This window comes from Paralichthys olivaceus, chromosome 1 (genome assembly GCF_024713975.1).
Source record: "Paralichthys olivaceus isolate ysfri-2021 chromosome 1, ASM2471397v2, whole genome shotgun sequence".
In the NCBI taxonomy this organism is placed as follows: Eukaryota; Metazoa; Chordata; class Actinopteri; order Pleuronectiformes; family Paralichthyidae; genus Paralichthys; species Paralichthys olivaceus.
In genome coordinates this window covers 30,175,017-30,198,810 of record NC_091093.1, presented here as the reverse complement: position 1 = coordinate 30,198,810, position 23,794 = coordinate 30,175,017, and the positions used below count along the sequence as shown (strand labels likewise).

General features: G+C 43.4%; 2 protein-coding genes and 2 long non-coding RNA genes across 8 annotated transcripts in view; 2 read left to right on the top strand and 2 right to left on the bottom strand.

Moving 5' to 3' along the window:
* The window catches only part of LOC138411123 (NACHT, LRR and PYD domains-containing protein 14-like), a 153,180-nt gene that overhangs the window by 99,085 nt on the left and 30,301 nt on the right, over nucleotides 1-23,794 (bottom strand). Inside the window, exons 9-13 of the mRNA XM_069529949.1 lie at nucleotides 21,704-21,877; nucleotides 21,162-21,335; nucleotides 6,076-6,249; nucleotides 5,532-5,702; nucleotides 3,283-3,456 (exon numbers count right to left, since the gene is read on the bottom strand). Coding sequence (XP_069386050.1) covers nucleotides 3,283-3,456; nucleotides 5,532-5,702; nucleotides 6,076-6,249; nucleotides 21,162-21,335; nucleotides 21,704-21,877 — 867 coding nt within the window. The remainder of the gene's footprint in view (nucleotides 1-3,282; nucleotides 3,457-5,531; nucleotides 5,703-6,075; nucleotides 6,250-21,161; nucleotides 21,336-21,703; nucleotides 21,878-23,794) is intronic.
* LOC138411176 (NLR family CARD domain-containing protein 3-like) lies at nucleotides 636-12,316 on the bottom strand. Of its 5 annotated transcripts, none has more exons than XM_069530348.1 (7): nucleotides 11,768-12,316; nucleotides 11,127-11,356; nucleotides 9,114-10,908; nucleotides 8,703-8,876; nucleotides 7,991-8,164; nucleotides 2,737-2,910; nucleotides 636-1,368 (listed from the first exon to the last, which is right to left on the bottom strand). In XM_069530348.1, the coding sequence occupies exons 1-7, from the start codon at nucleotides 11,893-11,895 to the stop codon at nucleotides 1,341-1,343; spliced, it is 2,703 nt and encodes a 900-aa protein (XP_069386449.1). In that variant the 5' UTR covers nucleotides 11,896-12,316; the 3' UTR covers nucleotides 636-1,340. The 5 variants fall into 5 exon arrangements, with proteins under 5 accessions (XP_069386449.1, XP_069386457.1, XP_069386461.1 ...); XM_069530356.1 differs by having other exon boundaries at nucleotides 9,114-10,905; XM_069530360.1 differs by having other exon boundaries at nucleotides 11,127-11,341.
* On the top strand, nucleotides 11,835-12,905 carry LOC138411222 (uncharacterized). The gene is made up of 2 exons (XR_011243880.1): nucleotides 11,835-11,945; nucleotides 12,310-12,905. It is a non-coding gene; the product is annotated as an uncharacterized lncRNA (long non-coding RNA).
* On the top strand, nucleotides 14,996-18,870 carry LOC138411211 (uncharacterized). Its single transcript, XR_011243867.1, has 3 exons — nucleotides 14,996-15,128; nucleotides 16,687-16,744; nucleotides 17,730-18,870. It is a non-coding gene; the product is annotated as an uncharacterized lncRNA (long non-coding RNA).

Genomic DNA, 23,794 nt, shown 5'->3' with positions numbered 1-23,794 from the left:
GAGCAAGACTCAAGACTCGAGTTCATTTTTTGTCTCTGATCTGGAGTCTTTTAAAAAATGCTGCTGTTTTAAAAACATTGTCTGCACCGTAACTGACGATCAGCCGTCTTTCCCACACTCTTTAACTGATTGATGTATTTTTATAATTATTCTATTTACATGAGCACTTTATTTTAAGAACTTGTAACAATGAAAATATGTAAATAAAGTGTTTGTAAAAATCTAAAAATATCTCTATCTCTCTATCCATCTCTCTATCTCTCTATCATTCCAAGGCAGGACTTATTTTGTTGGTGTTCTTAGACCACAGCTCCCATGAGTCTTTGTTTTATGGTTAGTTAACTTTATTACATATAACACATATCACATATGAAGTAAATGTTCCAGTATTGGAGCGGAGTGTTGTACAGGGTACACAGTGCAGAGGTGACAGGTAGAATTAGTGCAGTTCTGTGATTATGAACACATGTATGAAGAATCCAGAGAGAATTCAAATCATAAAACTATGTTATTAAACTATGTAGATGTCAAACTTCACCATTTGACAAATTCAATTAAAACAACCTCAGCTTCTGAAAATATTATATATTATAATAATATATTTTTTTAATGTGAAAAAGTTCTGCACCTCGTCATTATCTTTTCTTCTTTATTTACATCGACTCTTAGAAATCACTGTTGACTATATACTTCAATGTACTGAGCATTTTATTTACAGCCTGGTCTCATCAATCTGTGTTCAAATAACACCACTTTACACTTTCTGATTAACTGCAGTGCTCATGGTTTTCACATGATTGTTAGTTCTCCACACATCATGCTAACATGCTAACATGCTGCCGTCAGTGGGATCAGGGTGAAATAGTTTTAAACTATAAGACGCTCGTCTGAACTCAGCAGTTATTAATTTATAACAGTGACTGCTCACAGCTTCATGTCCCCACCAGTAGATAGAATGTCACTTTCTACATTTGAAAGTTACATTTGCATTAAATCTGCATATTTTTCTGCACATAACTTGGAAATATTTACAACTTTGACTTTTCTGTGTCAAAGGACAGAGCAGCAGCAGATCCACTGATGATGCTGTGTCACACAGGAACACACAGGGAGGACGGTGGACTGGACACTGTGTGACAGCTGATCTCAGAGCAGCTCACCTCCTCTGATTCCTCTGGAGCTCTGTCTCCACTCTGCCTCCCAGCAACAAGGCCCAGTCAGAGCCGCTCTACACACAAGCTGCTGCTGCTTCAGCCTCTGGATCATCAGGACACAGCTCAGCCTCCGTCCACACACACTGTCCTCTTCACACTGTCCTCTTCACACTGTCCTCTTCACACTCACCTAGAGAAAGATCCTGTCCTCCATCTGTTGAGAGAAGAAGACATCAGTGTTGACAGAGACTCACTTCATCAGCTGTGAGTCAGTGATGCAGCACATCCAGTATAAAGAGCAGCAGGGACTTCAGTCCTGTTCAGAGGTGGAGCAGCTTCCTCTCTGCTTCATGTTCACGTGTTGGAATGAACACGCTAAGAGCTGCACACACTTTGACCATCACGTGTGTTTCCTCTGCATGTGAAAGTGCAGAGTGGACACTTGAGAGGTGGATTTCCTGCTGTTACAGGTGAAGCCATGTTTCACTGTGTGTTGATTAACATGTGCTTCTGACAAACTGTCAGTGGACAGATGAGACAGATGGACAGATGAGACAGATGGACCTCAGCAGAGCTTCTGCTCTGTAGAGACAGCTCATGGTTACCATGGTGATGATGCTTCTCTGAGGCTTCAGTCACACTGATCTCAGAGCTGTGACAAAGAGCCAACTGATCATTTGTTCACTGATGAAGTAAGAGAACAAAGTGTCTCAGATCAGATGAAGATGTCTCTGTTCATCATGTGAGGCTGTAAGCTGTGGTCCAGCTTCACTTCCTGTTCACATGAAAACAACAACAACTGTCGTCTTCACGTCAACTCAATCAAATGATCACAACCGGCTTCTGGCTCGTCTGATTGGCCGACTGTTGTCTCTCTGTGTTTCTGTCCAATCCTGAGGTGTCATCGTTGTCCTCTCACAGCTTCACTGAGGACACACACGGTCTCTGAGGACACACTCTGTCTCTGACGACACACACGGTCTCTGAGGACACACTCTGTCTCTGAGGACACACACGGTCTCTGAGGACACACTCTGACTCTGAGGACACACACTGTCTCTGAGGACACTCTGTCTCTGAGGACACACTGTGGTGCAAACCTCTGACGTCACTACTCAATAAAAACACATGGAGCTATTTTCAGGGACCTGACTGAGAGCATCTGGTATTTTGGTGACAGGATGAGTCTGGAGAGATTGAGATGTACTGGGTGTGTTAGTGGCTGAGATCAACTGAACCAACCAGACGTTGGTTTAAACTTCTCTTCTCCGTCCCTTTAAGGAGAGTGTGCACCACACAACAGTGGAGAGTCACGCTGGTCAGTGGGCGGAGCTTTTATACGGGTTGATCTCCAACTTAACCTGCTTCGGAGCATGTTAGCCGTTCATCATCAGTTACCATGGTGATTTAACCCAATAAGAAGTGAACGAGCTTCGTAGGACTGAAAAAACTAAACCTGAAGTTAACCTGATAACCACAAATCCTGCTTCGTAGTACAGACCCTGGCTTGTACTGTGATACTGACTGTGTTTAGTAAAATACTGATGAAAGCAGCGTGGACTGACTCCAACCATCTACTGACCTCAGAGTCTCCAGTCGACAGTCTGAACTCTGCTTTAGATCAAGCAGCTCCTTCACTCCTGAGTCCTGCAGCTCGTTGTCACTCAGATCCAGTTCTCTCAGATGAGAGGGGTTTGACCTCAGAGCTGAAGCCAGAGAAGAACAGCTGATCTCTGACAGACTGCAGCGACTCAACCTGAATAAAGAATAAAAATTAACTGTAAATTAAACTGAGTTCATGTGTGAAAATAACAAATATTCATGTCAGCACAGACTCATAACATGGAAGATAAATATGAAATCAGACATGTTGGACTAAAGACGAGTCCTGATTCAGTAACAATATATTATTTGGACCCGGTCTCTGTCCTGCAGATCAGTTTAGAAAATCCAGAACTAAACACAGATGAGTTTTAACAAGTAGCTGAATATTTAAAATGTCAAATAATTCATGAATTCAAGTTATGAATGAAGAGGAATTATGTTAAATTAGAATTAAATGAGATACATCGTGTATAAATGTTGTGTTATAGATATGAGATCTACAAAAGTCAGTCAGTGAACTGACGTCAGAGTCTCCAGTGGACAGGTTGGACTCTGTAGAAGACCACACAGCTCCTTCACTCCTGAGTCCTGCAGGTCGTTGTAGCTCAGATCCAGTTCTCTCAGATGAGAGGGGTTTGACCTCAGAGCTGAAGCCAGAGAAGAACAGCTGATCTCTGACAGTCTGCAGCGATTCAACCTGAATAAATAATAACAATAATAAACTTTATTTATAAAGTACTTTTTAAAAACAGTTTACAAAGTGCTTTGACAGCAAATCAAGAAAAGTAAATAAAAACAAGAACACATAAAAGCAGTAATATGACAATAGAGATAAAAGAACAAGTACATCAAAGGTGAAAATGATAAAAACACATAACATCAAAGCAAGTCTATAAAAATGGGTTTTAAGAAGTGACTGAAAAGACGTCACTGACTCTGCCTTATCTCCTCAGGTGGGCCGTTCCAAAGTCGAGGGGCCCTGATGGTAAAAGCACGGTCACGGTTTAGTTTTCAACCTGGACTTTGGAACAGCAGGATCCACCTGAGGATCTAAGGCTGCGTGCAGGCACATACAGGCTCAAGAGTTCTGTGATGTAGTTTGGGGCCAGATGCTTTAAAAGTGATCAGTCAAATCTGAAAATCAATTCTCAAACGGACAGGGAGTCAAAGGAGAGAAGTGAGGATCAGGGTGATGTGATGTTGATGTTTAATACCAGTGAGAAGCTGCTGCTCTGAACTAGTCGGAGGCGGGAGAGTGACTTTTGTCTTCTTCCAGAGAGGAGGGAGTTACAGGAGTCCAGTCTAGAGAAGACTAGTATCAAGTATAAAGGATTCAACTTAACTGTCGATTAAACTGAGTCCATGTGTGAAAATAAAGGACTTTGACTAAACATCACTGTCGCTGTTTTCAGACCTGAAGTCTGAGTCAAGTTGTTCTGGACATTTTCTGGAACTTTTCCTGCAGCCTCCGAGTAAAGTTTCTGAGTGAGTCCATGTGAGAATAGAGCAGGTAAATGTCCCGAGGATTCACAGAGAGCGAGTGGACGTGTTGATGACGGACACAAACGTGACGGATATGAGACTGAAAGAATGAAAATATCTCAGGATGAAGAAGAAGAGACACGTAGAAGATGAGGACGTCAACTTGGAAAGACCACGAGATTACATAGGTTTTGGTGATAAGGGCCGACGCCGGTGTGGGTGAACTGTAAACTGAGGTGGCTGTGGCTGAGGGGACAGAGCGGTCGTCCACCAACCAGAAGGTCGGAAGCTCGATCCCCAGTCTTCCCATCTGCATGCCAAAGTGTCCTTGGGCAAGATACTGAACCCCAAACTGCCCAATAGAACAACAAAAAGTGCTAGCTATAGAAGCACTCTATGTATGAATGTGTGTGTGAATGGGTGAATGGAAAACTGTAGTGTAAAGTGCTTTGAGTGGTCTTCAAGACTAGAAAAGCGCTATATAAGTACAACCATTTACCATTTAAACAACAACACTGATCTTTCCACAGCAGAGTTTAGGCATCATGTCCCGCCTCCTGCTGCTCCACCCGTTCTTCATATGTTAAAGACAAACTCCAGAAAATGTCCAGACACTATTTTACAGAGTTCAAGACTGAAAACAGCTTGAAAGTCCTCGTGTCCTCGAGGTTCATTTCTTTGTAATATGTAACTTCACCACTAGATGTCTCTAAACATCTTGCTGGACATCTTCAGGAGTCGTACATGTGAATGTGGACAAGTGGACTACGTTCACATGTAGGACACTTGGAGACATCACTAAATCCTTCACAGTGAACCTGTAACTTAACGTAACCATGGTTATCATGGAGATATGTGGTTTGGCTCCACCCCTCGTCTGAATGTCCCCACATGTTCCTGTTGCTGTGAACGAGTCTGACCCGGACAATCTCCTGCTGCTGCTTCAGCTCCAGAAAATGTCTGCACACAATTTTCTGAACATGTTCCACAGTTGATGTGTGAAAAGGGCGAGCAATGATATGATCATGTTTTCTTGAAGTGGCGATGATCTGAGCAGCAGTTTGACCAGTTGAAAGTGGAGCAGGGAGGCCTGAGTAACACGTGTGTACAGGGCGCTGTCTATATTTACATACTTTATATTTAAATACTTTATATTTACACACTTTATATTTAAATACTTTATATTTAAATATTTTATATTAAATATGCTACATGCATAATGACACTTCACCACTAGATGTCACTAAATTCTACACACTGAAGCTTTCACATTAAAACATGATGTCTGACCTCAGAGTCTCCAGTGGACAGGTTGGACTCTGTAGAAAACCACACAGCTCCTTCACTGAGTCCTGCAGCTCATTGTAGCTCAGATCCAGTTCTCTCAGATGAGAGGGGTTTGACCTCAGAGCTGAAGCCAGAGAAGAACAGCTGATCTCTGACAGTCTGCAGCCAATCAACCTGAATAAAGAATAAAACTTAACTGTAAATTAAACTGAGTTCATGTGTGAAAATAACAAATATTCATGTCAGCACAGACTCATAACATGGAAGATAAATATGAAATCAGACATGTTGGACTAAAGACGAGTCCTGATTCAGTAACAATAGATTATTTGGACCCGGTCTCTGTCCTGCAGATCAGTTTAGGAAATCCAGAACTAAACACAGATGAGTTTTAACAAGTAGCTGAATATTTAAAATGTCAAATTAATTCATGGATTCAAGTTATGAATGAAGAGGAATTATGTTAAATTAGAATTAAATGAGATAAATCGTGTATAAATGTTGTGTTATAGATATGATATCTACAAAAGTCAGTCAGTGAACTGACCTCAGAGTCTCCAGTGGACAGGTTGGACTCTGTAGAAAACCACACAGCTCCTTCACTCCTGAGTCCTGCAGCTCGTTGAAGCTCAGATCCAGTTCTCTCAGATGAGAGGGGTTTGACCTCAGAGCTGAAGCCAGAGAAGAACAGCTGATCTCTGACAGTCTGCAGCCAATCAACCTGAATAAAGAATAAAACTTAACTGTAAATGAATCTGAGTTCATGTGTGAAAATAACAAATATTCATGTCAGCACAGACTCATAACATGGAAGATAAATATGAAATCAGACATGTTGGACTAAAGACGAGTCCTAATTCAGCAACAATATATTATTTGGACCCGGTCTCTGTCCTGCAGATCAGTTTAGGAAATCCAGAACTAAACACAGATGAGTTTTAACAAGTAGCTGAATATTTAAAATGTCAAATTAATTCATGAATTCAAGTTATGTATGAAGAGGAATTATGTTAAATTAGAATTAAATGAGATAAATCGTGTATAAATGTTGTGTTATAGATATGAGATCTACAAAAGTCAGTCAGTGAACTGACCTCAGAGTCTCCAGTGGACAGGTTGGACTCTGTAGAAAACCACACAGCTCCTTCACTCCTGAGTCCTGCAGCTCGTTGAAGCTCAGATCCAGTTCTCTCAGATGAGAGGGGTTTGACCTCAGAGCTGAAGCCAGAGAAGAACAGCTGATCTCTGACAGACTGCAGCGATTCAACCTGAATAAATAACAACAATAATAAACTTTATTTATAAAGTACTTTTTAAAAACAGAGTTTACAAAGTGCTTTGACAGCAAATCAAGAAAAGTAAATAACAACTTGAACACATAAAAGCCGTAATATGACAATAGAGATAAATTAACAAGTACATCAAAGGTGAAAATGATAAAAACACATAACATCAAAGCAAGTCTATAAAAATGGGTTTTAAGAAGTGACTGAAAAGACGTCACTGACTCTGCCTTATCTCCTCAGGTGGGCCGTTCCAAAGCCGAGGGGCCCTGATGGTAAAAGCACGGTCACGGTTTAGTTTTCAACCTGGACTTTGGAACAGCAGGATCCACCTGAGGATCTAAGGCTGCGTGCAGGCACAGACAGGCTCAAGAGTTCTGTGATGTAGTTTGGGGCCAGATGCTTTAAAAGTGATCAGTAAAATCTGAAAATCAATTCTCAAACGGACAGGGAGTCAATGGAGAGAAGTGAGGATCAGGGTGATGTGATGTTGATGTTTAATACCAGTGAGAAGCTACTGCTCTGAACTAGTTGGAGGTGAGAGAGTGACTTTTGTCTTCTTCCAGAGAGGAGGGAGTTACAGGAGTCCAGTCTAGAGAAGACTAGTATCAAGTATAAAGGATTCAACTCAACTGTCAATTAAACTGAGTCCATGTGTGAAAATAAAGGACTTTGACTAAACATCACTGTTGCTGTTTTCACACCTGAAGTCTGACTCAAGTTGTTCTGGACATTTTCTGGAACTTTTCCTGCAGCCTCCGAGTAAAGTTTCTGAGTGAGTCCATGTGAGAATAGAGCAGGTAAATGTCCCGAGGATTCACAGAGAGCGAGTGGACGTGTTGATGACGGACACAAACACGTGACGGACGTGAGACTGGAAAAATTAAAATATCTCAGGAGGAAGAAGAGACACGTAGAAGACGAAGACGTCAACTTGGAAAGACAAGGAGATTCCAGAGAGTGACTGACAACAGCTTGAAAGTCCTCGTGTCCTCGAGGTTCAGTTGTTTGTAATATGTAACTTCACCACTAGATGTCTCTAAATCTCTTGCTGGACATCTTCAGGAGTCGTTCATGTGAACGTAGACAAGTGGACTACGTTCACATGTAGGACACATGGAGACATCACTAAATCCTACACACTGAGTCTTTATTAAACATTAAAACATGATGTCTGACCTCAGAGTCTCCAGTGGACAGGTTGGACTCTGTAGAAGACCACACAGCTCCTTCACTCCTGAGTCCTGCAGCTTGTTGTTACTCAGATCCAGTTCTCTCAGATGAGAGGGGTTTGACCTCAGAGCTGAAGCCAGAGAAGAACAGCTGACCTCTGACAGACTGCAATGATTCAACCTGGATAAAGAAATGTGAATATTTGAATGTGTCCTCCTGTTATTGTGGATCGTCATCATGTCAACACAGACTCTCAACATGCTGCTGACCTCAGTCCAGTCTGTGACCTGAAGATAAATATCACATCAGACATGTTGGACCATTGTTTCATTCATCACCTTCTTCTCTGTGTGTTTGGTCACTGAGTAGGTTTGTGTCATTAAACACTGTTTAAAGTAGAGATGGCTCCTGACAGTCACTTCCTGTTTGGTTCTATACTCATCAACTGTCCAACGTGCTTCAATAAGAACGTGTCTTATTGTTGAGAACCTGAGGAGGACGAGTGCTCGGCCTCTGTCCACATGTTACTCACTGACACTAGTGATCAGGAGCAGGTGTGTGCAGGTGAATGGAGTTGGGCTGATGAGGTGGACGTGACTGACAGGCTGGGTGAGGGACAGTGAGCAGAGCAGAACTGAGACAATTCAATTTAAATGGATAATGACCAAATAAGAAGGAACGTTGGAAAAGTGAACATTCAAGGATTTAAGGACCTGACCTCAGAGTCTCCAGTCGACAGTTTGGACTCTCCAGTCCAGCACACAGCAGCTTCACTCCTGAGTCCTGCAGGATGTTTCTACTCAGAACCAGTTCTCTCAGATGTGAGGGGTCTGACTTAAGAGCTGAAGCCACAACTTCACAGTGAGTCTCTGAGAGTCCACAACCACTGAGTCTGTAATTAAAGAAAATATCAAATCTGTGAGAATAAAATCAGAAAACACAACATTCATACAACACGTGATCATGTGACCCTCACCCTGGTAAATCCTCTTTTTGCCTCATGAACATTTTATCTTAAAAACACCTCAAGAGAATCCTTTCAGATCTGGTACAAGCTTCATTCAGACTAACACAGTGGCAGAGGATGTGTTCACTGATTCAACATGTTATTGATCATGTCTGGACTCACAGAGCCTTCCTGCAGTTCCTCACAGCTGGGATCAGTCTCCGTCGACCCTGGTCTGATGTGTTGAACGTCTTCAGGTCCAACTCATCCAGAACCTCCTCTGACATCTGCAGCATGTAGGCCAGAGCTGAGCAGTGGATCTCAGAGAGTTTCTCCTTTGATTTGTTCTCTGACGTCAGGAACTGTTGCATCTGCTGATGTACTGAGTGGTCGTTCATCTCAGTCAGACAGTGGAAGATGTTGATGCTTCTCTCAGGAGAAATGTCATCACTCTGCATCTCCTTCAGGTTGTTGATGATTCTCTGGATGTTCTCTGGATTGTTCTCTGTCCGACCCAGCAGGCCTCCTAAGACTCTCTGGTTGGACTCCAGACTGAGGCCGTGAAGGAAGCGAACAAACAGATCCAGATGACCATTTTTACTGGTGAGGGATTTCTCCATGGTTCTCTTCAGGAGGTCATCCAGGGAGAAGGTACCGTCTGTGTTCCCATGTGTTCCCAAGAAGTTCTTGAGTTCTTCTATGTGTGTGTAACAGTGGAACATGTAGACTGCAGCCAGAAACTCCTGAACGCTCAGATGAACAAAGCAGTAGACTGATTTCTGGAAGATCACACACTCTCTTCTGAAGATCTCAGTACAAACTCCTGAGTACACCGAGGCCTCTGTGACATTAAGACCACACTGCTCCAGGTCTTCTTGGTAGAACATGATGTTTCCTTCCTCCAGATGTTTAAGCGCTAGCCTCCCCAGCTTCAGAAGAACGTCCCTGTCAGCCTCCGTCAGCTGCTGTGGACTCGTCTCATGTCCTCCACCGTACTTGTTGTTCTTCCTCTTTGTCTGAACCAGCAGGAAGTGTGAGTACAGGTCCGTCAGGGTCTTGGGCAGCTCTCCTCTCTGGTCTGTGGTCAACATGTGCTCCAGAACTGTAGCACTGATCCAGCAGAAGACTGGGATTTGACACATGATGTGGAGGCTCCTGGACGTCTTGATGTGTGAGATGATTCTGCTGCTCAGCTGCTCATCACTGAATCTCCTCCTGAAGTACTCCTCCTTCTGGGCGTCAGTGAAGCCTCGTACTTCTGTCACCCTGTCAACACATGTAGGAGGGATCTGATTGGCCGCCGCAGGTCGGGAGGTTATCCAGACGAGAGCCGAGGGAAGCAGATTCCCCTGGATGAGGTTTGTCAGCAGCACGTTGACTGATGACCTCTGTGTGACCTCAGACACGACCTCCCTGTGGTTGAAGTCCAGAGAAAGTCTGCTTTCATCCAGGCCGTCAAAGATGATCAAAGGTTCACAGACAGCGAGCGTCTCTGCCGTGAGCTTCTCTAATGTTGGATGGAAAACACGGAGCAGCGTGAGAAGACTGTGCTGCTCGTCTCTCACCAGGTTCAGCTCCCTGAACGAAAGCACAACCAGCAGACCCACATCTTGGTTTTCTAAACCCTCTGCCCAGTCCAGAGTGAACTTCTGCACCGAGAAGGTTTTTCCAACGCCAGCGACGCCGTTGGTCAGGACGACTCTGATGCTGCTCTGCTGGTCAGTGAAGGCTTTAAAGATGTCGTGGCACTTGATGGGAGTGTCGTGGAGGCTCTTCCTCTTGGAAGCCGTCTCAAGCTGCCTCACCTCATGTTCAGTATTAACCTCTTCACTCTGTCCCTCTGTGATGTAGAGCTCAGTGTAGATCCTGTTGAGGAGGGTTCTACTTCCTGTTTCCTCAGTTCCTTCAGTCACATGTTCACATCTCCTCCTCAGACTGATCTTATGTTGGTCTAAAACCTCCTGCAGACCCCGATCTGCTGAAAGACAAGAAACAATGTGAGACTAAAGACAGAGAATCTGAGAATCTGCTGATTGTTTTCATCAGATACAGAAAAACTAGAGAAAATCAAAGCTTTTGAACTTTGTGCTTTTATAACCAAGTGAAATGTTGATGCTGTATGAAGGAACAAAATCAAACATGTGCTGTTGTCAGAAGTGAAGACATCAGCAGACACATGTACAGTGCTGCTCTGACCGGCTGTCTGAGCTCCAGCTCCTCTTCTGGATCTTTGTCCACACTGGGGACAGGAGGAGTCTCCTGAAGAACCAGACTGGTCCCAGTATGAGGTGATGCACTGTCTGCAGAACCAGTGTCCACAGCTGGTGGAGACTGGATCCTTCAGGACGTCCTGACACGAAGCACAGCGGGACGACTGCTGCTCCTCAGAAACATGACTCCTCCTCCTCTCTCTGTGAAGACATGTCCTGATAAGTCAAATGTCACAGTCACAGGTCGTCATCACTTCTGTCAAGGAGGTTTTGTTTCCACCCTGTATGTTTGTGTGTTGGTTGGTTTGTTCATTAGTGGGATTATAAAAACCACTGAACAGATCACCAGTAAACTTGGTGAAGGATGTGTTCTGTGAACCAGATGTTCAGAGGACTGATGTTTATGAGTGAGTGAAATTTGGTGCAGATCCAAATAAAAATGAGTATGTAGTGAATTTCAAAGTGGTTTCATCAGGAGCGTGTTGGGCCTTGGTGGAGGTCTGAGCTCTTTGAGGGATTCTGAGAGATTAGTCACCAATTTCAATGAAGCTGTGTCCTAATGCAGGGGCCACACTAGAGGAAACTACATCCTCTTCAGATCAGTTCACAGTAGAAACAGTCTCTTACTTTGTGTGTGAGGGTCCAGGTTCATTACTGAACAATGGAGGTTCTTCTTTGGACCAGTCACTCTTCAGAGACACACAGCTGAACTCTGGAGACTCTGCTCTGTCCTCTTCCTCCTCATAACCACTCATCTTCAGTCTGAGAGGAAAGACACTGAGCTCACAGGAATCAGGACAAACAGGTCTGTTCAAGAAACACACACACACACACACACACACACACAAACACACACACACACACAGTAATGTATGATTCTGTTCTTAAACACTTGATTAACAGATGTGATGAAGATAAAAAGTGAAATTGTGAGTTAACTCTGCTAATGAGTCATTTGAAGACACTTTGTTCCACACCTGCTGCTCACATCTGTCTCTGGTGATCCCATCACATGGAAACTACGTCTGTCACCAGGTGTGAACTGACAAACTTGGAGCCGTGTGATCAGCAGATGGATGTTAACAGCAGGTGAGAGAGTGTGACAGTAAAACTTTCAGAAAGTTGTGTGAACACTCACCTGCTCACTTTTCTTCTCCTGCTCCTCCAAGTGAAAATGGAGTCTGACACTCTCCTGCTCTCCTGCTCCTCCTCCGTGTTGAAGCAGTTCAAAGTCCAGTTCCATGAAGATGAACTGGTTCATGTTCACAGTTCATGTTTTATTGGATCATATATTTATTTAATAATTGATGTAGGATCATGAATCCAGATCTTCACTTTCACACTGAGTCCTGACTGTGAGCGTCTCATGTTACTGAGCTGTAAAATGTTGACTGGTCATTTTTCATGATGTTTGAATGAACTGAGCCGAGGTGACAAAAGTACTCACATTCTTTACTTGAGTAAAAGTACAGATACTTGTGTAAACAAAGACTCTAGTAAAAGTAGAAGTACTGATTCAACTCCTTTACTCAAGTAAAAGTAAGAAAGTACAGGCTCTGAAATGTAATATCTGAATTTTGAACTTCAATGATAGACGATGCCTGTTTCTCTGCAAAGACAAAAAGTTGTAGACAAACAAAACAGGATAGTTTCCTCTTTGTTAACAACCTGCACAGAGCTGGTCCAGAGAGAAAACAAATCACGGGACACAGTTTGGTTTTGCTGCCAAATTTCAGACAGAATAATAAAGAGTGAACTGAACCGAGGTCCTGCATGAGCACCTGGATCATTCTGTACAGGGAACTAATGGATGGGGGATGTGTTCACGTGAAGTCCCTGCTCTTTGTACACACTGCCCGTCCTACTACTGATTGGATGGTTTGGTGAGGTCCTCGGATCAGACCCGCCAGAGTCGTCTAAATAAATACTCAAGTAAAGTACAGAGACCTGAAAAATCTACTACAGTAACAAAGTATTTGTACATCGTTACTTCCCACCTCTGCTGATCAGGTCCTGATCACTAGTGATGAGTGTTTATGAGTTAAAGTGAGAGCAGCTCAGAGTGGAGGAGCAAACAGAAACTCCAAGTGAACGGACTCTGCTCCTCTTATCTAATCTCAACCTGTGAGTCACTGTGAGTGGGTGGGGGCGGGGCCTGTATCTGATTCTGGAGTCACTGGTAATGGGCGTGGCCAGTGGCTCCGCATCACGAAATTCAGTAAACACCTGCCACCGATTTGATTAATGCAACAGGAAGTCGGCCATTTTAGATTTAGTGGCCATTTTGGCCATTTTACACGTCCAAGAGCTTAGCTAGAACGACCTACATCAAATACTGATTACTCGCCATCAAAACACGAGGTCGTTGTATCTTGGACATACATGGTCCAATCTCCTCCAAACTGGACATGTAAGACAAGAGTCCCCTACACAGAAATCATGACTTCAAATCACAGCGCCCCCTGGTGGCAACAGGAAATGTCACTTTGATTAATTCCTCCTCGTCCATTGACCGCAACCATGTCAAACTTTGTCAGAGGGGCCTCAAGACGTCGATGATGTAGTCATATGGAAACTGTGAATTTTCGTTGAACACCGTGTTAGTAACCTGGCGTCAAAGTTCAACGACTTGCCTTGACAAACAAAAATGCTGTAACTTGTGTACATTGTTACATCTCCACAGTCCCGTCCTGATCAGATAGATATGTCAATATTGACTCATCGTCACAGCGCCACCTGGTGGCAACAGGAAGTGACATGTTTTATACTGTGACGCACTGCTCCTGGCTGCTGTACAATATACGAGCGCAGACAAATCAAAAGACCCTCATAGTCAGAATTATGACTTTTCCTTAAACCGTGTGACGCTGAGCCGTGACGAAGGTCGATGCTTGAAGATGTAAAATCAAGATGTTTGAGCTGCAGTTGCAAGTTTTAATCACTAGAGGGCAGTGTGAGTGGGACTGGTTTCATAGAGCTTCCTCCTCAGAGCTGAAGAGAATTTTTTCTCTCCTGTAATTCAGGTTGATAACGTGTTGAAAACTCTATTAAACTTACTGATGTGTGTCAATTAATGTTGAGAGACAACTTTGGTTCATTTGTAAAAGTAAAATCAGCCGTGAAAGTTTATTTGGTTTCTCTGTTTCTTTCTTGCGGTTTCCGAAATGTGAACAACACGGAGCCGCTTTGCCACGGCTGCATCCGGCCCCACAGGTGCGAGGGCCCGCACAGTGATGTGTGATGGAAATCTGAAAATACAAGAGGCTGGATTACCAAATTTGTCTTTGTGTATTTATTAGGAGCGCTCTGCAGAAAGGATCAACACAGGGAGTCACAGGGATCTCAGAGCGCTGATGAAGAACAGTCAAATGCAAACATCTTATATATGAGAACTAAGGCTGTTTGTCTGAGCCACTTCAGACTGGTTCTGTAGGCACAGTTTGAAACAGGAATTAAGATACAGGGAACTTATTTGTATAAGTTTCCTTGAAAGATAGAGCAAGAACAGTCATAAAGCAATAGAAAGGTCATAAAGGTTTTAGCAAGGTCATAAAAAGAAGGTCACAAACAGTTCAGGTCATAAATGGCTTATACACGGATATAAATGTTTTCCGCTACAAAATAGTTTCCACCACACTTAGTAATTGTTTCCAGGACAGAGGCCTGCAGCCGTCAGAGTTATTGTTAGTTTTTTATGTGTCTCTGTGTCCATTTTACCGTGAACATAAAAACAACACGTTGACTTTAAAAGAGTAAAGTTTAAGAACTTTTCACAGTTTCAGTGAACTGCTCGTGTATTTAGTTGTTACATGTTGCCACCACAAGGTGTCGCTGTAGTATCTGAATTATCTTCCGTTAACGCTTCGCGGGTCGCTGGGAGGTTTGTCCCTGTGCAGTTTCCGTAGTTGTAGCAGAAACATGGCGTCGGACAGTGACAGCGACGAGGACTTCGTGACTTTCGGGACTCCGCTGGAGCCTCTGGAGGAAGGTACGGGGAATTGAACCCCTCGGTGGTCTGCCCGCCTGCACCCGCACACCGCCCCGAGGTTCAATGAGGAAATAAAACCGCTGCGACGTTTCCAGCGTCACTAAAACATGATGCTAAGCTAACTAGCAGGTGGCTAACAGCAGTCTGCGCTGTTCGCTCCGCTCCTGTTTGTAAACCAGACTTCATTCATTATTCGTTTCGACACAATGAGCCAAGTTTTGCAAAACGTGTTGAAGCAACGGGCCAAAACTGTAACTGATCCTACATTTCTAAAAGGAAGTGGGTTCCCTCCTTTTTATCGTGGAGTTTTTAAACCATGGGCCCTATTTCACCATAAAAGCTGCCCAAACACTGACTCTCTGTGCTGGTTGTTGAGAGAACCATTCATCCACGGAGCCAGACTCGATGTCAGCACCAACACAACACCCGGCCTGATGGCGGCGCTCACACGGTCTGAGACTCGGACCTTCCAGCAGCTGGTGGATGCAGTGGGGCCGACACTAAATGACCCCCAGGCTCTGGGCTCTCTGCTGGGGCTGCAGTCTACCCGGGTGGCCCAGAGGATCCTGGGGCTCTGGACCCAGAGGCTCTCTGAAGAAGAGCGGAGCCTCCTGAGGGGCCACCAAAGCAAAGAGATGGAACCTGATGCTGCAGACCCCTACCCTGAAATCACCCTGAGCCCAGGGCTGGGGGAGAAGACCGGCCCCCTACTCACTGTAGTAAATGAACAAAACCCGACCCCACACAGAGGTGACCAAGAAACCCTCTACAGGAACTGTGTAAAGAGCATCCACCAGTCCGGACTGAGCAACAGGCCCCCCACTGTGTGGTCCCAGAGGTGGGGTGGAAATGGACCCAGCCCACAGTGGAGGATTTTATATAAACCTCCTCTAAAAAAACGGACCGGCGACCTCCAGTGGAGAATTTTACACAGTGCCGTTGCTTCCAACGCTTTTATTTCTGTTCTTAATCCCACTGTTCTAAATAAAAGTCCATTTTGCGATCTGCGTGAGACTGTCTATCACGTTTTTACAGAGTGCAGGAGACTCACAAGCCTCTTCTCTCTTTTAACCACGGTTTTTACTCTTTCTAATGTCATTTTTACTGAGAAGGTTTTTATCATGGGAGCTGGCCACAACAAATTTAATACAGAGAAGTGGCAGCTCCTAAACTTCCTCTCAGGTGAAGTCAAACTGGCAATTTATATCAGCAGAAAGAACATGGTGGAGAACAGGGAAGGGCAGGAAGCAAAGGCAGTGTGGGTGACAAACCTCCGAGCAAGACTCAGACTCGAGTTCCATTTTTTTAAACATGTCTCTGATCTGGAGTCTTTTAAAAAATGCTGCTGTTTTAAAAACATTGTCTGCACTGTAACTGACGATCAGCCGTCTTTCCCACACTCTTTAACTGATTGATGTATTTTTATAATTATTCTATTTACATGAGCACTTTATTTTAAGAACTTGTAACAATGAAAATATGTAAATAAAGTTTTTGTAAAAATCTAAAAATATCTCTTATCTCTCTATCCATCTCTCTATCTCTCTATCATTCCAAGGCAGGACTTATTTTGTTGGTGTTCTTGGACCACAGCTCCCATGAGTCTTTGTTTTATGGTTAGTTAACTTTATTGTTCCACAGGAAAACACACACACACACGTGTGAAGTGGAAAATGTAAAATAAAGAAATTATTCATTGAAACAAATAAGTATTTGTGAATAAATGTACATAGACAGATAGATATAATATGATATATAGTATAGGTATAATATATGCATATAAATTCTTGACTATACGCAATATACATACAATAGATAATATACTATGAATTAGAGTATGTAAATAGAATGTGCAAAAAGACAAGAGTATTGTATAAAAAGATAAATAATATCACACAATAACACATATCACATATGAAGTAAATGTTCCAGTATTGGAGCGGAGTGTTGTACAGGGTACACAGTGCAGAGGTGACAGGTAGAATTAGTGCAGTTCTGTGATTATGAACACATGTATGAAGAATCCAGAGAGAATACAAATCATAAAACTATGTTATTAAACTATGTAGATGTCAAACTTCACCATTTGACAAATTCAATTAAAACAACCTCAGCTTCTGAAAATATTATATATTATAATAATATATTTTTTTAATGTGAAAAAGTTCTGCACCTCGTCATTATCTTTTCTTCTTTATTTACATCGACTCTTAGAAATCACTGTTGACTATATACTTCAATGTCCTGAGCATTTTATTTACAGCCTGGTCTCATCAATCTGTGTTCAAATAACACCACTTTACACTTTCTGATTAACTGCAGTGCTCATGGTTTTCACATGATTGGTAGTTCTCCACACATCATGCTAACATGCTAACATGCTGCCGTCAGCGGGATCAGGGTGAAATAGTTTTAAAATATAAGACGCTCGTCTGAACTCAGCAGTTATTTATTTATAACAGCGACTGCTCACAGCTTCATGTCCCCACCAGTAGATAGAATTTCACTTTCTACATTTGAAAGTTAAATTTGCATTAAATCTGCATATTTTTCTGCACATAACTTGGAAATATTTACAACTTTGACTTTTCTGTGTCAAAGGACAGAGCAGCAGCAGATCCACTGATGATGCTGTGTCACACAGGAACACACAGGGAGGACGGTGGACTGGACACTGTGTGACAGCTGATCTCAGAGCAGCTCACCTCCTCTGATTCCTCTGGAGCTCTGTCTCCACTCTGCCTCCCAGCAACAAGGCCCAGTCAGAGCCGCTCTACACACAAGCTGCTGCTGCTTCAGCCTCTGGATCATCAGGACACAGCTCAGCCTCCGTCCACACACACTGTCCTCTTCACACTGTCCTCTTCACACTCACTTAGAGAAAGATCCTGTCCTCCATCTGTTGAGAGAAGAAGACATCAGTGTTGACAGAGACTCACTTCATCAGCTGTGAGTCAGTGATGCAGCACATCCAGTATAAAGAGCAGCAGGGACTTCAGTCCTGTTCAGAGGTGGAGCAGCTTCCTCTCTGCTTCATGTTCACGTGTTGGAATGAACACGCTAAGAGCTGCACACACTTTGACCATCACGTGTGTTTCCTCTGCATGTGAAAGTGCAGAGTGGACACTTGAGAGCTGGATTTCCTGCTGTTACAGGTGAAGACATGTTTCACTGTGTGTTGATGAACATGTGCTTCTGACAAACTGTCAGTGGACAGATGAGACAGATGGACCTCAGCAGAGCTTCTGCTCTGTAGAGACAGCTCATGGTTACCATGGTGATGATGCTTCTCTGAGGTGCAGGCTTCAGTCACACTGATCTCAGAGCTGTGACAAAGAGCCAACTGATCAGTTCTTCACTGATGAAGTGAGAGAACAAAGTGAGGACTCTCTGAGGACACACTCTGTCTCTGAAGTTAACCTGATAACCACAAATCCTGCTTCGTAGTACAGACCCTGGATCTGTACTGTGATACTGACTGTTTAGTAAAATACTGATGAAAGCAGCGTGGACTGACTCCAAACATCTACTGACCTCAGAGTCTCCAGTCGACAGTCTGAACTCTGCTCTAGATCAAGCAGCTCCTTCACTCCTGAGTCCTGCAGCTCGTTGTAGTTCAGATCCAGTTCTCTCAGATGAGAGGGGTTTGACCTCAGAGCTGAAGCCAGAGAAGAACAGCTGATCTCTGACAGACTGCAGCTCTTCAACCTGAATAAAGAATAAAACTTAACTGTAAATTAAACTGAGTGCATGTGTGAAAATAACAAATATTCATGTCAGCACAGACTCATAACATGGAAGATAAATATGAAATCAGACATGTTGGACTAAAGACGAGTCCTGATTCAGTAACAATAGATTATTTGGACCCGGTCTCTGTCCTGCAGATCAGTTTAGGAAATCCAGAACTAAACACAGATGAGTTTTAACAAGTAGCTGAATATTTAAAATGTCAAATTAATTCATGAATTCAAGTTATGTATGAAGAGGAATTATGTTAAATTAGAATTAAATGAGATAAATCGTGTATAAATGTTGTGTTATAGATATGAGATCTACAAAAGTCAAGTCAGTGAACTGACGTCAGAGTCTCCAGTGGACAGGTTGGACTCTGTAGAAGACCACACAGCTCCTTCACTCCTGAGTCCTGCAGCTCGTTGAAGCTCAGATCCAGTTCTCTCAGATGAGAGGGGTTTGACCTCAGAGCTGAAGCCAGAGAAGAACAGCTGATCTCTGACAGACTGCAGCTCTTCAACCTGAATAAATAATAACAATAATAAACTTTATTTATAAAGTACTTTTTAAAAACAGAGTTTACAAAGTGCTTTGACAGCAAATCAAGATAAATTAATAAAACCTTGAACACATAAAAGCAGTAATATGACAATAGAGATAAAAGAACAAGTACATCAAAGGTGAAAATGATAAAAACACATAACATCAAAGCAAGTCTATAAAAATGGGTTTTAAGAAGTGACTGAAAAGACGTCACTGACTCTGACTTATCTCCTCAGGTGGGCCGTTCCAAAGCCGAGGAGCCCTGATGGGAAAAGCACGGTCACGGTTTAGTTTTCAACCTGGACTTTGGAACAGCAGGATCCACCTGAGGATCTAAGGCTGCGTGCAGGCACAGACAGGCTCAAGAGTTCTGTGATGTAGTTTGGGGCCAGATGCTTTAAAAGTGATCAGTCAAATCTGAAAATCAATTCTCAAATGGACAGGGAGTCAAAGGAGAGAAGAGAGGATCAGGGTGATGTGATGTTGACATTTAATACCAGTGAGAAGCTGCTGCTCTGAACTAGTTGGAGGCAGGAGTGACTTTTGTCTTCTTCCAGAGAGGAGGGAGTTACAGGAGTCCAGTCTAGAGAAGACTAGTATCAAGTATAAAGGATTCAACTCAACTGTCAATTAAACTGAGTCCATGTGTGAAAATAAAGGACTTTGACTAAACATCACTGTCGCTGTTTTCACACCTGAAGTCTGACTCAAGTTGTTCTGGACATTGTCTGGAACTTTTCCTGCAGCCTCCGAGTAAAGTTTCTGAGTGAGTCCATGTGAGAATAGAGCAGGTAAATGTCCCGAGAACTCACAGAGAGTGAGTGGACGTGTTGATGACGGACACAAACACATGACAGACACAAACACCTGACGGACGTGAGACTGAAAGAATGAAAATATCCAATTATGAAGAAGAAGAGACACGTAGAAGAAGAAGACGTCAACTTGGAAAGACGAGGAGATTCCAGATGTTTTGGTGATAAGGGCCGACGCCGGTGTGGATGAGCTGTAAACAACCACACTGATCTTTCCACAGCAGAGTTTAGACGTCATGTCCCGCCTCCTGCTGCTCCTCCCGTTCTTCATATTTGAAAGACAAACTCCAGAAAATGTCCAGACACTATTTTACAGAGTTCAAGACTGAAAACAGCTTGAAAGACCTCGTGTCCTCGAGGTTCATTTCTTTGTAATATGTAACTTCACCACTAGATGTCTCTAAACATCTTGCTGGACATCTTCAGGAGTCGTACATGTGAACGTGGAAAAGTGGACTACGTTCACATGTAGGACACCTGGAGACGTCACTAAATCCTTCACAGTGAACCTGTAACTTAACATAACCATGGTTATCATGGACATATGTGTTTTGGCTCCACCCCTCGTCTGAATGTCCCCACATGTTCCTGTTGCTGTGAACTAGTCTGACCTGGACAATCTCCTGCTGCTGCTGCTTCAGCTCCAGAAAATGTCTGCATGCAATTTTCTGAACATGTTCCACAGTTGATGTATGAAAAGGGCGAGCAGTGATATGATCATGTTTTCTTGAAGTGGCGATGATCTGAGCAGCAGTTTGACCAGTTGAAAGTGGAGCAGGGAGGCCTGAGTAACACGTGTGTACAGGGCGCTGTCTATAGTTACATACTTTATATTTACATACTTTGTATTTAAATATGCAACATGCATAATGACACTTCACCACTAGATGTCACTAAATTCTACACACTGAAGATTTCACATTAAATCATGATGTCTGACCTCAGAGTCTCCAGTGGACAGGTTGGACTCTGTAGAAGACCACACAGCTCCTTCACTCCTGAGTCCTGCAGCTCGTTGTATCTCAGATCCAGTTCTCTCAGATGAGAGGGGTTTGACCTCAGAGCTGAAGCCAGAGAAGAACAGCTGATCTCTGACAGACTGCAGCGCTCCAACCTGAATAAAGAATAAAACTTAACTGTAAATTAAACTGAGTTCATGTGTGAAAATAACAAATATTCATGTCAGCACAGACTCAACGTGGAAGATAAATATGAAATCAGACATGTTGGACTAAAGACGAGTCCTGATTCAGTAACAATATATTATTTGGACCCGGTCTCTGTCCTGCAGATCAGTTTAGGAAATCCAGAACTAAACACAGATGAGTTTTAACAAGTAGCTGAATATTTAAAATGTCAAATTAATTCATGAATTCAAGTTATGTATGACGAGGAATTATGTTAAATTAGAATTAAATGAGATAAATCGTGTATAAATGTGTTATAGAGATGAGATCTACAAAAGTCAGTCAGTGAACTGACCTCAGAGTCTCCAGTGGACAGGTTGGACTCTGTAGAAGACCACACAGCTCCTTCACTCCTGAGTACTGCAGCTTGTTGTAGCTCAGATCCAGTTCTCTCAGATGAGAGGGGTTTGACCTCAGAGCTGAAGCCAGAGAAGAACAGCTGATCTCTGACAGTCTGCAGTCCTCCAACCTGGATAAAGAAATGTGAATGTTTGAATGTGTCCTCCTGTTATTGTGGATCGTCATCATGTCAACACAGACTCTCAACATGCTGCTGACCTCAGTCCAGTCTGTGACCTGAAGATAAATATCACATCAGACATGTTGGACCATTGTTTCATTCATCACCTTCTTCTCTGTGTGTTTGGTCACTGAGTAGGTTTGTGTCATTAAACACTGTTTAAAGTAGAGATGGCTCCTGACAGTCACTTCCTGTTTGGTTCTATACTCATCAACTGTCCAACGTGCTTCAATAAGAACGTGTCTTATTGTTGAGAACCTGAGGAGGACGAGTGCTCGGCCTCAGTCCACATGTTACTCACTGACACTAGTGATCAGGAGCAGGTGTGTGCAGGTGAATGGAGTTGGGCTGATGAGGTGGACGTGACTGACAGGCTGGGTGAGGGACAGATGACTGAGGGACAGTGAGCAGAGCAGAACTGAGACAATTCAATTTAAATAGATAATGACCAAATAAGAAGGAACGTTGGAAAAGTGAACATTCAAGGATTTAAGGACCTGACCTCAGAGTCTCCAGTCGACAGTTTGGACTCTCCAGTCCAGCAGACAGCAGCTTCACTCCTGAGTCCTGCAGGATGTTTCTACTCAGAACCAGTTCTCTCAGATGTGAGGGGTCTGACTTCAGAGCTGAAGCCACGACTTCACAGTGAGTCTCTGAGAGTCCACAATCAATGAATCTGTAATTAAAGAAAATATCAAATCTGTGAGAATAAAATCAGAAAACACAACATTCATACAACACGTGATCATGTGACCCTCACCCTGGTAAATCCTCTTTTTGCCTCATGAACATTTTATCTTAAAAACACCTCAAGAGAATCCTTTCAGATCTGGTACAAGCGTTCATTCAGACTAACAAAGTGGCAGAGGATGTGTTCACTGATTCAACATGTTATTGATCATGTCTGGACTCACAGAGCCTTCCTGCAGTTCCTCACAGCTGGGATCAGTCTCCGTCGACCCTGGTTTGATGTGTTGAACTTCTCCAGGTCCAACTCATCCAGAACCTCCTCTGACATCTGCAGCATGTAGGCCAGAGCTGAGCAGTGGATCTCAGAGAGTTTCTCCTCTGATTTGTTCTCTGACGTCAGGAACTGTTGCATCTGCTGATGTACTGAGTGGTCGTTCATCTCAGTCAGACAGTGGAAGATGTTGATGCTTCTGTCAGGAGAAATGTTATCACTCTGCATCTTCTTCAGGTTGTTGATGATTCTCTGGATGATCTCTGGATTGTTCTCTGTCCGACCCAGCAGGCCTCCTAAGACTCTCTGGTTGGACTCCAGACTGAGGCCGTGAAGGAAGCGAACAAACAGATCCAGATGACCATTTTTACTGGTGAGGGATTTCTCCATGGTTCTCTTCAGGAGGTCATCCAGGGTTGTTCCCAAGAAGTTGTTGAGTTCTTCTGTGTGTGTGTAACAGTGGAACATGTAGACTGCAGCCAGAAACTCCTGAACGCTCAGATGAACAAAGCAGTAGACTGATTTCTGGAAGATCACACACTCTCTTCTGAAGATCTCAGTACAAACTCCTGAGTACACCGAGGCCTCTGTGACATTAAGACCACACTGCTCCAGGTCTTCTTGGTAGAACATGATGTTTCCTTCCTCCAGATGTTTAAGTGCCAGCCTCCCCAGCTTCAGAAGAACGTCCCTGTCAGCCTCCGTCAGCTGCTGTGGACTCGTCTCATGTCCTTCACCGTACTTGTTGTTCTTCCTCTTTGTCTGAACCAGCAGGAAGTGTGAGTACAGGTCCGTCAGGGTCTTGGGCAGCTCTCCTCTCTGGTCTGTGGTCAACATGTGCTCCAGAACTGTAGCACTGATCCAGCAGAAGACTGGGATTTGACACATGATGTGGAGGCTCCTGG